Source organism: Homarus americanus, unplaced genomic scaffold (genome assembly GCF_018991925.1).
Source record: "Homarus americanus isolate GMGI-L3 unplaced genomic scaffold, GMGI_Hamer_2.0 scaffold49667, whole genome shotgun sequence".
Taxonomy (NCBI): domain Eukaryota; kingdom Metazoa; phylum Arthropoda; class Malacostraca; order Decapoda; family Nephropidae; genus Homarus; species Homarus americanus.
Window position 1 is genome coordinate 7,661,394 of NW_024738608.1, and position 12,509 is coordinate 7,673,902.

A 12,509-nucleotide genomic window follows, 5' to 3' on the forward strand; every position below is an offset into this window, starting at 1 on the left:
GCATCATAAACCACATCTTCACCGTAATATAGGACAATTAACCACTTTCATATTCATTATTCCTACAGACAAGCTGGCTGGCATAGATCCTACATCATTGACTTATCCTCTCAAAAAGTTTTATGACAGCTGCCTGAATTATGAAAATGTTAATGAAAGTGATCATAAAAACGAGGTTAAGAAGTTGTTTCTGGATATTGGGTATACATTTAATACTCCTAATGACAACTTTAAAATGTGGAATGTATTGGCCAAAATGATGAAGCTACACTTGTAAGTATTCTGCACTTCTTAGAATTTTATCCTAACAACTTTAATAATGAACTTTCTGTATTGTTAGTGATATAGTTATTATATATCTGTTGATATTCTTAATTTGCTTTCATAAGAATAAGATTATATTAAGATTTTTTTCATCATATGGTGCAGCATCTTGTTTTTAACATTATCACAGCCTTGGTATGGGACTTCCAAAGTGACCTGTGTGATTGGCATATCTTCTTCAAATGTCACCTGTGTAGCTATAACATTATTCTAAAGTTCACACCCATTCTTAGAGGGAGTTAATGAACCTAACCCAATCTAACTGGCTGCTTTGTAAAGTCAGTGTATTGACTGTGCCATTCAGAATTTTTTTTTGTGAGTATTGCCTCCCACTTTGAGTTTCAGCAGTGATCGTTAGCAAGTACAGTGTAGTCCCACTTAACAAGCAACCAATGTTCTTGAAAAAGCATTCATAAAGTGAATTTGCACTATCTAAACCCATGGTACAAGCCAAGATGCTTTCCAGCTTTAACATGTTCAACCCCAAAAATACTTGTTGTAAACAGAGGTGGTCACCAGCTCAATCAATTTTGACCCCAAAACCTAACTTAACAATACCCTGTACATTATTAACCTTGAATACTGATATGGTAATGGAAACTGTACTCATTTATTCACTGAACCTTAAGACCTATACAGTGTATTAATTTTCTTTTATTTATTTATTTTTTATATTTTCATATCATTTTTGCCACTTATCAGCTTACTAGCCATTTGGATGCTCTATCCCATGTTAGTACAGGAGGAAACTGGGGACTGGGGAACCTGTGGTGTTTGGTAGTGAGGGTCACACTGGATAACACCTTTCACACGTGTGTCTGGGCCAAGGCTCGAACCCTTGACATACAGTATTGGTGAGAGTTACGTGCGTTACCGCCATACCACCTACCCACACCCTAATGTTGCTGGTATAGAAAATGAGTCTATGAGTACGCTAGACCACCTCCCTCTCCCTCACTGATGAAGTAACTGTCACCAGCCACAGCCCTGAGCTTCACAATATGTCAACTAATGTTGTTCATGATGTCTGATTTATGAAGAGTAACTAAGCAAATAGTACTTGATATTAGAGTGAACAGCTGCAGCAATATATCAGTCTACATGGGACCCACCATGTTACTGATATGCAAATTGCATTGGTTTAACACCAAAATAAGGTTTAAAATCAAGAGACATTTGTGGTTGTAAGTTTCAATGTGGCACCAATTGTTGCATGGCGCCTAACCCATCGTGATACTGTGGGCTTGCTCACCCCAGTTTGCCATGCTATCTCAGTGTTATGTATACCCTCGCTGTGAATGCAATAATAGCACCTATCACATCAAAAAATAAGAAGAAAAAAATCTTGGTTCGCACTATAGTTGTATTTTGAGGTGTAGAAGACGCTGCATCATGGAATACGCACCCTGATTTTGGAAATGTAATTCTAGGAATTTTTTTTTTTATACTTACTAACCGACACCAGTGAAACCGTTGCTTGATATACAGCCCTTTTGGCACAAGTACACCTCTTTGAATATTATCACTTAGAACTGCTTATCAGTCTTCATTTTCATCAATTTCGTTTCATGAAGCAAAAACACCAACAAGCAGTTCCTTTGAAGTCATCCACCCCTGTGTTTGCTACAAACCTTCTTGCTTCCAAAATAATCATCTTCGTAGTCACCGCAAAACCCAAGTTTCTTTGGTCTAATATCCGTGTTTTCAAGTTTTCTTCTAAGTACCGTATGGCCATTTTGCTGGTACTATATGAAGATTATGCTTCTGTTTATTCGTTTTTTTAATTCTCCCTCCTGCTTCCTCCACTGGCGAATCATCTTCTCAGTAGGTGGTGGTCCGAAGTTTTTCTCTGTTGCCCTGTTTCCATGTTCTTTGGCATATTGCACTACTTCAAGTTTAAATGTGATATTACATTTATGTCTCCTTGATACACCTGCCATAGGTGAGGGAGATAATTTGCAGGAATGAAAATGGCTTGTGACACCAGTGAAGGCCTGGTAGTGAATGAACAAAGTTCTAGACACTCAAGTGTGAAGAAACAAAAATCCCTGCGCTTTGGGACCAGCAGACAATCTTTCGCAATTCCTCAATAGATGGTGCTGCCGCACCACTGCCATTAGTAAACAAACCGCACAGCAGCATGGGTTGTGTAGCTGCAGCCGTTTTATTTTTATTTTTTATTTTACTGACTGAGTAAGTAAATACAGTAGTCCCTCGGTTAACGAACACAATTCGTTCCACAGAGTCGTTCGTTAACCGAATCTATTATTTCAATGGGATATTGGGTAATTGGTTCCAACTCACAGAAAAAGTACATACAAAGTACTGTTTACCGGTAATAGAATTAACAAAACATTAAATATAAACTAAATACAGTACTTTACTGTACAGTATACTGTACAATAATTTTAATATAAAAAATGCAGAAATATTCAAGAGACCAACTTTCTTGATATTTACTTCACTGGAAACGAATGTAAACATAGAACCAATTACTATACTGTATTGGCGGACTAGCTGATCAGCTGATCAGCTGATGAGCACAACAAAACGTGTTTGTCATAAGGATTTCGTTAATTGAACTGAAAATTTTTATGGGAGCTAATTCGTTAACCGAAATTTCGTTAATCGAACCATTCGTTAACCGAGGGACCACTGTAATCGTATTTTTTGCAGTATATCAACAATATTAGTTAAATCAATTGTTTTGTAGTACAGAGAATACTTGTAATTGCTAAGTAATGAGGTAACAGTCTTTGTAAGGGGCTGATTTCAGTTGACCCTAAGAAAACCTCCGCTACAACCCATCAACTAGCGTCATGGAAGACGCATGGTAATTTTCAAGGTATATTTTTGGAATAAAAAGTGCGTCTTCTACGCCACAAAATATGGTATATTTCCTTGGTGGTACAATGGATTGGACAGCTTTGTCTTCCTGAATTTTCCTGTGAAGACAAATTGGTTAAAGACATTAGCTGAACTTCCACCACTATCTTCATCATATTCCTCTGTGTCAATATTTGCCATCAAAATTATATCTCTCTTCCCATATTGCTGTGCATTTATGTTTATGTCTACCTGATGCACGAGTATCGCTCATGACTGCCAGATACATGTTCTGTTAAATGTCCTGCCACCATGAAATTTTTTTGCATGAATTATTATACGTAGATGGTGACATATTCGGGGGGGGGGGTGAAGACGTTTGTCATCATTGTGTAAGACTCCGGTGTCAAGTGTATGAGGTACAGTCTCGTTCAAGATTGTTTTAACACTGCTGGAGACAACTGGCAAGTCAAGGCCGTTTGGTTAGTATAGTACGTAGTAAAAGTTATGAGTAAATGTAAAGGTTATCAGTGATTGGTTACTTAGTTCCCCATTGCTTAATTAATGTTTGGGTTTTGTTGTTTCATATTATATATATACTACATACTAGAGTAAACAAACGGCCTTGAGTTGCCAGCTGTCTCCAACAGTGTTCGAAGAATCTTGAACGAGACTGTACATCTGCAGAACTATAATGGTTAACAGCATTGCTAAGTATGACTAGTTTCCTCTTGATAAAAGTATGCTTGACTCATTCACTAGGTGTGCCCTGCCAAGCTCTCCAACTGTGTCAGAATTTTAATAACTTTTCAGTATTCCACAGTTTTTAATGTTAACATCTTCATAATTTCTTGAGAATTCTTGACATGCAGAACTTGAAGGATTGACCATTGGCAGTGACAAAAAGATAAGAACATGTCTTTGAGTAAAACAAATGTCTCCATGCACCTGGCTCTAGGTGCTTTCTCACATACAAAATGTTTTCCCACAATGCATTACATGTGGAAAAGATGAAAAACATGTTGCAGGTCAGTATACTACATGTAAACCTAAGTCCAGCATAAATGAAATTTGGGTAATGGAAAATAAAATGTGTTAGTGCATATAACCGCCGTCCGGGCGGTTAAAGGAAGAATAAGACTTCTGACGTTGTTCACGAACACTATAATTCGGTCAAACCTGTTGAATACAATTTATTTAGTATTTAAAATAAGTCATACATAGGCACTCCTACATAAATGTTTAATCCAATATATATTTACATAACAATCATGGCTATGTAATTAGTCTAATCTTAACACTTACAATGAGTACTCAATTTGCCATATTTCTATATTGTCACACTGATAAATGATGCAATGGCCACAGTCTACCTGTGTACACAATAAGTACTAGTTAAACTTATGTGTTGAAAGTCTAGAGAGAAGCCAGGTTAGGTGTTGCCTCTAAGATATGGGTAGCTACACTGAAATGCCCACCTGATAGCCTGGCCCCCTGGCTGGTCAACTATGGTTGAGTCAGGTGATTATAATTATACATAAACAAACTCCTTTCACACACTCCAACCTCCTTCTGGGCCTCTCATCTCCACCATCTTCGTACTCTACATACTGTATACGGGCAGGCACACCCAATAAACATGACATGACTTACCGCCTAACATAATGTTTGTTTATGTGTCATCCTACTCATTGCTGCTTGCGGTAACAGTGCAAGTCAGGCCCTTACAAAGCTGGCATGTCTGTAGCTGTTGCACTAATCTGAACGGACTGTGTACGTATGTGACTTATGAATCCAAACAGCCACCTGTATAATGCAGGCAAAAATTGGGATGCCTTTGCAGGTGATCTTGTGGGTCACTTGTTGATGCACTATAAGCCATGAATTAAGAATTAATAAAAAGTATATAACCAATATAAAAAGGTGAATATAAAAATATAGTACTGTATTAATAAATGATGTTTTCATTTGACAAAATTTTTACCATTCTCTTTCTTTACAGCACTCCATTGTTTGATATAGGTTTAGATCTTGATGAGTCTGACCCCGCAAAATTTGTACTTAAACTCACACCACCATTGTTCAACTCGCCATTTAGTGATGACTTAGCCAAATCCAGGTGCCTCCAGGAGTACAAACAACATGTAGAAAATGCTAAATGGAAAAATGGAAAGATAAATATCACTGATGAATATGAAAAGCATAAGTTGTGTATGAAGGTGAGTAGACATGAATATTTATGTTGTATACATATAAGTATTTATTATCAATAGGTAGTAGGCAGCTACTAAACAGGGAGGTGCTACCGCCTGGGAAGATATTGGAAGCATAATGTGTTGTGTAATGGTGGACCCTGCTGCTGTATGGCATCACAAAAATTGTGACCAAGTCCCAGGTTGCTGATCTGACTTTCTGCTTCATTTACACACAATTGCAGGGTCTCAATTGTTTCTCTTACTTCGACAACACAACATACATAATGTATATCGTTTCTCATTCTTGATTTATTTTTTCGCTTTTGTATTTATTTATGGTTATTATTATTATTTTTAGTGTTTTATTTGTATTTTTAGTATTTTGTTATTAATTTTTATGAATTATTATAAAAATAATAATAGTTATTATTATTATTATTATTATTATTATTATTAATATGATTATTATTATTATTATTATTATTATTATTATTATTATTATTATTATTATTATTATTATTATTATTATTACTATTATTATAATTATAATTATAATATTTTCGCCCCCAGGCGCTGATGTGGGTCAGTGACCTGTGCCCGGGTGGGACTAATCCCCGTAAAAAAAAATAATATATACGTATAGACAAATAAAAAATATCAGGAGCAGAACCAGCACTTTATGACAGGTTATGATCCCCTCAAAAAATAAGTGCTTTGAAAATTTAAAGAACCATAATGAATTATAAGTGTTTTAGATTCCTGTGACTTTTGAACTATTAATATATATATGTGTGTGTGTGTGTGTGTGTGGGTGGGTGGCAGCATTATGTTGCTGCCACCGCTGACTAGCCCTCATGGCAAACAGGTAAGCAACTTGCTTAAGTCTTCCCCTGCCATTACACAGCCTCTTCACCATCAAGACTCCTCGTGGCAATACACAGTAACTGGGTGCCTCGTGGGCCCAGGCTAGACCAGCAGGGGATCTCGGAGTAGCAGTGGACCCCAGAGGGGACGGCACATTGGCCCAATGACATGTGGACACGTTTTGGCACTTAACAACCACTGCCCCACTGTCTTGCAGATTAATCTTGTCAGGTATAAGGCTACGGGAGTAAACACCGAACGAAAAATATTCGTTGGAGCCCCACATCAGGCAGACATGCTTACAGAGCTCCAACAAAACTCCCACGGCGGTATAGGCGGAAGAGGTGACCACCATGGAAACCCAACGACTACACTGGGTGGACGAAGGCAAAGCATGATGGACAGGCTACTAAGGCGAAACCCAACAAACTGCGCTATCGGCAGTCCATTGCAACTCTCCCTCTCCCCAGTCATTGCAACACTTGCACCACTGGATTAGGAAAAGGGGGAGCCAAGATGTGTTGTTGTAGCCTGCGCTCCTGCCTCACCACATAAATCAACTCGCGCATAGCCATCACCCAACTCATCATACCTCTCATCATCATCAAAACCACTATACCCCTCAAAAGTCCTATGGCGATGGACGAGTGGTGACAGGGACAGGCAGGGATGACTGCTGGGAGTCTCTACTCTGTAGTCACAACTCTGCACGTGGGCGGCACAGATAAGATGGTCATTTATGCACTGGGATCTATGCAGCAGTGCAATCCAGTCCTGTCTGCGACTGATCAGCCCTTTCGAGGAGCTACTCTGCTCACCCCACATGAGGAGGGGGCTAGAAAAAGTGCCCTAAACATAGCCTGCCTAAAAAAACTACTTGACTGGGCAACTGCACCCAGTAAGGTCATCCTTATGTGGTCAAAAACACAATCAAAATGACAGATCCAAACAAAAACAAACTACACAACCTCTAATGGTCGCTGCATGGAATGTCAGGACCCTTCTGGATACTGGCACAAATGAGCATCTTGAAAGCAGAACTGCCCTTGTGGCAAAAGAGCTGGCTGGGCATAACATCGACATGGCAGCCATCAGTGAGGCCTGGCTCCCAGACGAGGGTCAACTCACAGAACTGGGGGTCTGACTACACCTTCTGGAAGTGTAAGCCTGCTGAGGAGAGAAAATGCATTTATGGAGTTGACTTTGCCATCCACCAACGCATCCTTCACAGGCTAGCTGAAATGCCTATTGGGATCAACGAGTGCCTCTTGACGCCCCGAGCCCCACTGAATCACTCACGTCATGCCTTCTTCGCCAGTACATACGCCCCAACACTGGATGCAGAGGATGACATCAAAGAGGCCTTTTATGCCGACCTCGACAGTGCTAACCTCTATCCCTAGAGAAGATAAAGTTGCTCCTTGGTGACTTTAATGCCAGAGTTGGCAGAGATGTTGACATTTGGCAGGGAATCATAGGGAGAAATGGACTAGGGAAGTGTAATCCTAACGGCCTACTCCTCCTCAGCAAATGTGCTGCACACAACCTCACTATAACCAATACCTTGTTTAGGCAGACCGACAAGTTCGAGGGTTCATGGCAACACCCACGATCCAAACACTGGCATCTCATTGACTACATCATTGTCAGAGAAAGAGATCGCCGAGATGTCCTCATCATCCATGCCATGCATGGCTCAGACCACTGCGACACTGATCATCGGCTCGTCAGAGCCAAGCTCTCACTTCATGTCGCCCCAAAACGGCGAAGGCAGCAAGCCTCCAGAAGAGATTTTAACACTAAGCATCTGGAGAATCCAGAGGTAGCACATGCCTTCAAAAAGCAGCTCGAATATGGGCTGATAAGCAACCCAACAACAAACAACCCAAATCCCAGTGCCGAATGGGAAACTCTCGACACTGTCATGACAAAAACATGCAGAGAGAACCTTGGCCAGATCGAAGAATACACCAGGACTGGTTTGATGAAAATGACCTGGCAATCAATGTACTCGTCGATGATAAATGTGCTGCTTTAACTGACTGGCAGAACAACCCTCAGTCTCGGACCAAGGCTGATACCTTCTGCAAGAAGAAAGTGGCGGTCCAGCGGGAACTTTGTAATCTAAAGAACAACTGGCTTAGAAATAAAGCATATGAAATACAAAAATTTGCAGATCAGCACAAGATGTGCAACTTTTTCAATTCCACTAAAACATTTTAAGGGCCAATCACTCGTGGCGCAGTCCCCCTTCGCTCATCCAATGGTAACTCCATAATTAAAGACGATGAAGGCCATCTTCAGCGCTGGAAAGGGCACTACCATTCACTGCTCAACCAAAACACCAATGTGGATGTCTTGGTTACCCAGCAGGTCCCTCAGCAGCCAGAGCTGACCCACCTCAGCTATCCTCCATCCCTGGATGAGGTAGCTACTGCCATCAAACAGATGAAAAATAGCAAAGCCTCAGGGCCTGATGGAATCCCAGCTGAGGTCTATATAGCAGGAGGACCTCTGCTTACCAGCCGTCTCCACTCTCTCCTGGAGAATATATGGGAAAAGGAGGAAATCCCCCAAGCTCTAAAAAATGCCTCCATCATCAATACAGTATTTATAAGAACAAGGGAGACCGGTCAGACTGTGGCAAGTACCACGGGATCTCGCTGCTGTCTGTAGCTGGCAAGATTATCGCCCGAGTCCTCCTAAACAGACTTCTTCTTGAGGTGGAAAACTGCCTCCCAGAATCTCAATGTGGCGTAAGAGCATCACGTGACACCACTGACATGATCTTTGCTGCCTGTCAGATACAGAAAAAGTGCAGAGAACAGCGTCGTGACCTGTACATGGCTTTCATCAACCTAACTAAGGCCTTTGACTCGGTCAACAGGGAAGCCCTCTCGTGTGACCCTCAGCTGTTTTGGCTGCCCACCAAAGTTCATCGCCATTGTGAGGCAACTCTACGATGGCATGAACAGCAGTATCCTGCACAATGGCACCCAGTCTGAGTTCTTCCCCATCCAAATGGGGGTTAAACAAGGGTGCATACTGGCACTAACTCTCTTTTCCATTTTCTTGGCTGCCTTCCTTATTCGTGCCAGTGCCAGCTGGGTGGACATACGGTACCGGATGAAGGGTCTTTTCAATATAAGACGACTCCAGGCAGGAACAAAGGTGTCGGCAGCTTCTATTACTGAACTTCAGTAAGCAGACGATCTTACCCTTGTCGCTCACACTGAATGCAACCTACAGGAGATCCTGAACACCTACTCAGATGCATTTGCACACTTTGGCCTTGAGGTGAATGTACCTAAGACTCAGAGTCTCTTTTAACTTGCCCCTGGTTCAGCCACACCTCCACCATCCATCCAGCTTAACGGTACTACCCTCACTAATGTTACCCACTTTCGGTATCTCTGCTCCCACCTGTCCACCACCTAATTAGACAAGAATAAATAGATAGACCAGACAGCCAGGCATGAAGGATGAGGTACTATGGAGAGAGAGTCTGTCAACAAGGAAGAGACCTTTACCTTGACCTGTGTGACCACAGCCCGTGACCTCACTTGGACTTACCCAACCTTAGTTAATTCCCAAGTGACCCACTGCCACATGGCAGCTAATCCGTCAAACAGACCGTTCCGAACTTGGCCTGTAAACTCACACAAGTTAAAATGTTTATACAGTATTGTTGACTATACTGTATTGTATATACAGTACAGGTTGACAATCCCTTATCCGAAATCCTTGGGACCAGAGGCATTTCGGATTTCGGAATTTTTCGGTTTTCAGAATTTTTTTTTTTTTTTTTTTTTTTAAATGTGTATTAGCCCGGGCACAAGTCACTGACCCACATTGGGGCGGGAGGCGAAAATAATAATAATAATAATAATAATAATAATAATAATAATAATAATAATAATAATAATAATAATAATAATAATAATAATAATAATAATAATAATAATAATAATAATAATAATAATAATAATAATAATAATAATAATAATAATAATAATAATAATAATCATAGGTCTAGGTCAGTGGTTCTCAACCTTTTTCACTTCATTCCCCCCTTGAGGAATTTTCAACATCCTCGTGGCCTCCTTCATTTTTCTCCCAGAACAGACAAGTGATAAAGACTAAAGAAGGACAGATAAATAGGACAAGAGTTAGAATAGCAAACACACATACACATTCACATACATAACACGCCCATGCACTCACACATAAAGCACATATACAGTCATACACAAACATGCACACAGGTAAACATTCACACTCAAGCTAGCAAACTGAAGTGTACTTACTGTAAGCAAGAACACGCCTCCTTTGACAACCACTGCCCAACTTGGAAGAATGAGAAGAATAGTGAGTCATACCAATTTTGCACTAAAAATGGTAGGATTATATAAGTAAAGAATGAGTATGAACAACAATGGCACCAATAAATAAGGAAATAATTAAGAAAGGTGTACAAATATTTCACCCACGTAAAGCAGCGACCACATGAATTATGAAACAAAATAAGTAACACCAATTACGGAGTATATTATGCTTGAGTCAAGCTCAAACACAATATATGGTTCAGAGACAATACACTCCACTGTTTTCGTGATGGTATCCCAGGCCAGACTGAGATCATTCGGCCCTATCACCACTTGCAAAGGGATGACACACGGACACGTACTGAACAAGGCAGTTCAGCAACTCGGTTCAGCGCCTGTCACACAGACAGGGACTGGACCTGTGAAATCTTAAATTATCCATAAAAAAAAATAGCACCAGAGTCTGTAAATATTAAAATTATATTGTCGTTATGATTAAACAAAATGACAAAAAAGAATGAAAATTCTCTTCTGCCAAGTCAAAATAAGTAATACAAGTTATGTTTAATTCAGATTCCCAACATTATTTGGAAACGTACAATTTATAACAGCTCGCCGTCGCTCCCCTAAATTCTTGCCGTAGCTCCCTTGGGGGCCATGGCCCCCAGGTTGAGAACCACTGGACTCTAGGTCGTGTTTCTCACTTTTTATCTTTTTTCATTCTTGTATTTCTTTATTATTATTATTATTATTTTATTAATACAGTATTATTGTCATTATTATTAATTTTATTATTGTTATCATTATTATTTTATTTTGACGTATTTTTTATTAAAATATTTATTTACTTTGAGTAATTATTATTATTGTAATTAGTATTACTATTACATTTTCGCCCTCCAGGCCCCGATGTGGGTCAGTGATCTATGCCTGGGTGGGCTAATCCCCGTTTAAGAAAAAAAAAAAAAATTGCTCCACTAAAATACTTTCAGTTTTCAGAGCTTTCGGTTTTCGGAATTTCGGAAAAAGGGTTGTCAACCTGTACTTATTTCAATGTTACATTTTTGTAGTTACTTACTCTTGGGTGATGAAACAGTAATGAATTGTGTGTGAAGATTATTCTTTTAACAAATATTGCTTTAATCACTAAAGCTGGCTGCATATGCCTACACCATGCATTCAGGCTGCATGCGGTCCACTGGCTGTGGGTTGCCCATGCCTGATATACAGGATATGAAAATTTGTAATTTTTGTAGTTAGAACAATTTTGAAAAATATAAAAAATGGGTAAAAAATGTACAGAAAGGTAACCTAATACAGTAGTCAGTTTGCTGTATTCTCACTTCCCTTAATGGACTGTTTGACCTATAGGTGTAAGCTGAATGTAAACTTGGTCCAACTGATACAGGTATCTATATTTGTCTTATCAGAAAGGACTTGGAGTTGAAACTCGGGTGAAGATGATGAAAATGGCCGTCAATGATCTTAACCTTATGGAGAACATTACCAATGCAACTGTCAGAGACGACTATTTAACAAATGCCTTGTTGGATGCTAATAACTTCATAGAACTTTCAGCAGAGGTAAGACTTAATTTATTTCCTGTATTTTCATTGTTGTTCCTTTTTTTGTATTAAGTTGTTTGTACCTGACTACAGTATATACAGTACTGTATACAGTAGGGTTGACCCTGTGATCCTCCCTATAGTGTACACTTTTATCACTACAGATGCTGCCAGATGTTCCAAAATTACGAATGTATCACGTCCAAAAGGAATATGAGGAGATGACTCTAGAGGACCTGGATGAAGTCTTCACAGAAAAAACTGTTAGTAGTGCACAAGTATTTTTTTTATAGTAATTTAGTATTTTTCTAAGCATAGCTTATTCTGAAATACCATCCAAAATTGAATTTTTCCTTGAAGATTATTTCTTTTCTGTCCGTTCATTATTAATACAGGTTGGACCACGCTAA

The 12,509-nt window shown here is 39.6% G+C and overlaps 1 protein-coding gene across 4 annotated transcripts in view; it reads left to right on the plus strand.

The window, feature by feature from the left end:
* LOC121874231 (neprilysin-1-like) overlaps positions 1-12,509 on the plus strand; it is a 49,236-nt gene that overhangs the window by 17,651 nt on the left and 19,076 nt on the right. For all 4 annotated transcript variants that reach the window (XM_042378293.1, XM_042378296.1, XM_042378295.1 and 1 more), the window contains 4 exons: positions 69-273; positions 5,153-5,369; positions 11,965-12,117; positions 12,264-12,362. In XM_042378293.1, the coding sequence (XP_042234227.1) occupies positions 69-273; positions 5,153-5,369; positions 11,965-12,117; positions 12,264-12,362 (674 nt within the window). The remainder of the gene's footprint in view (positions 1-68; positions 274-5,152; positions 5,370-11,964; positions 12,118-12,263; positions 12,363-12,509) is intronic.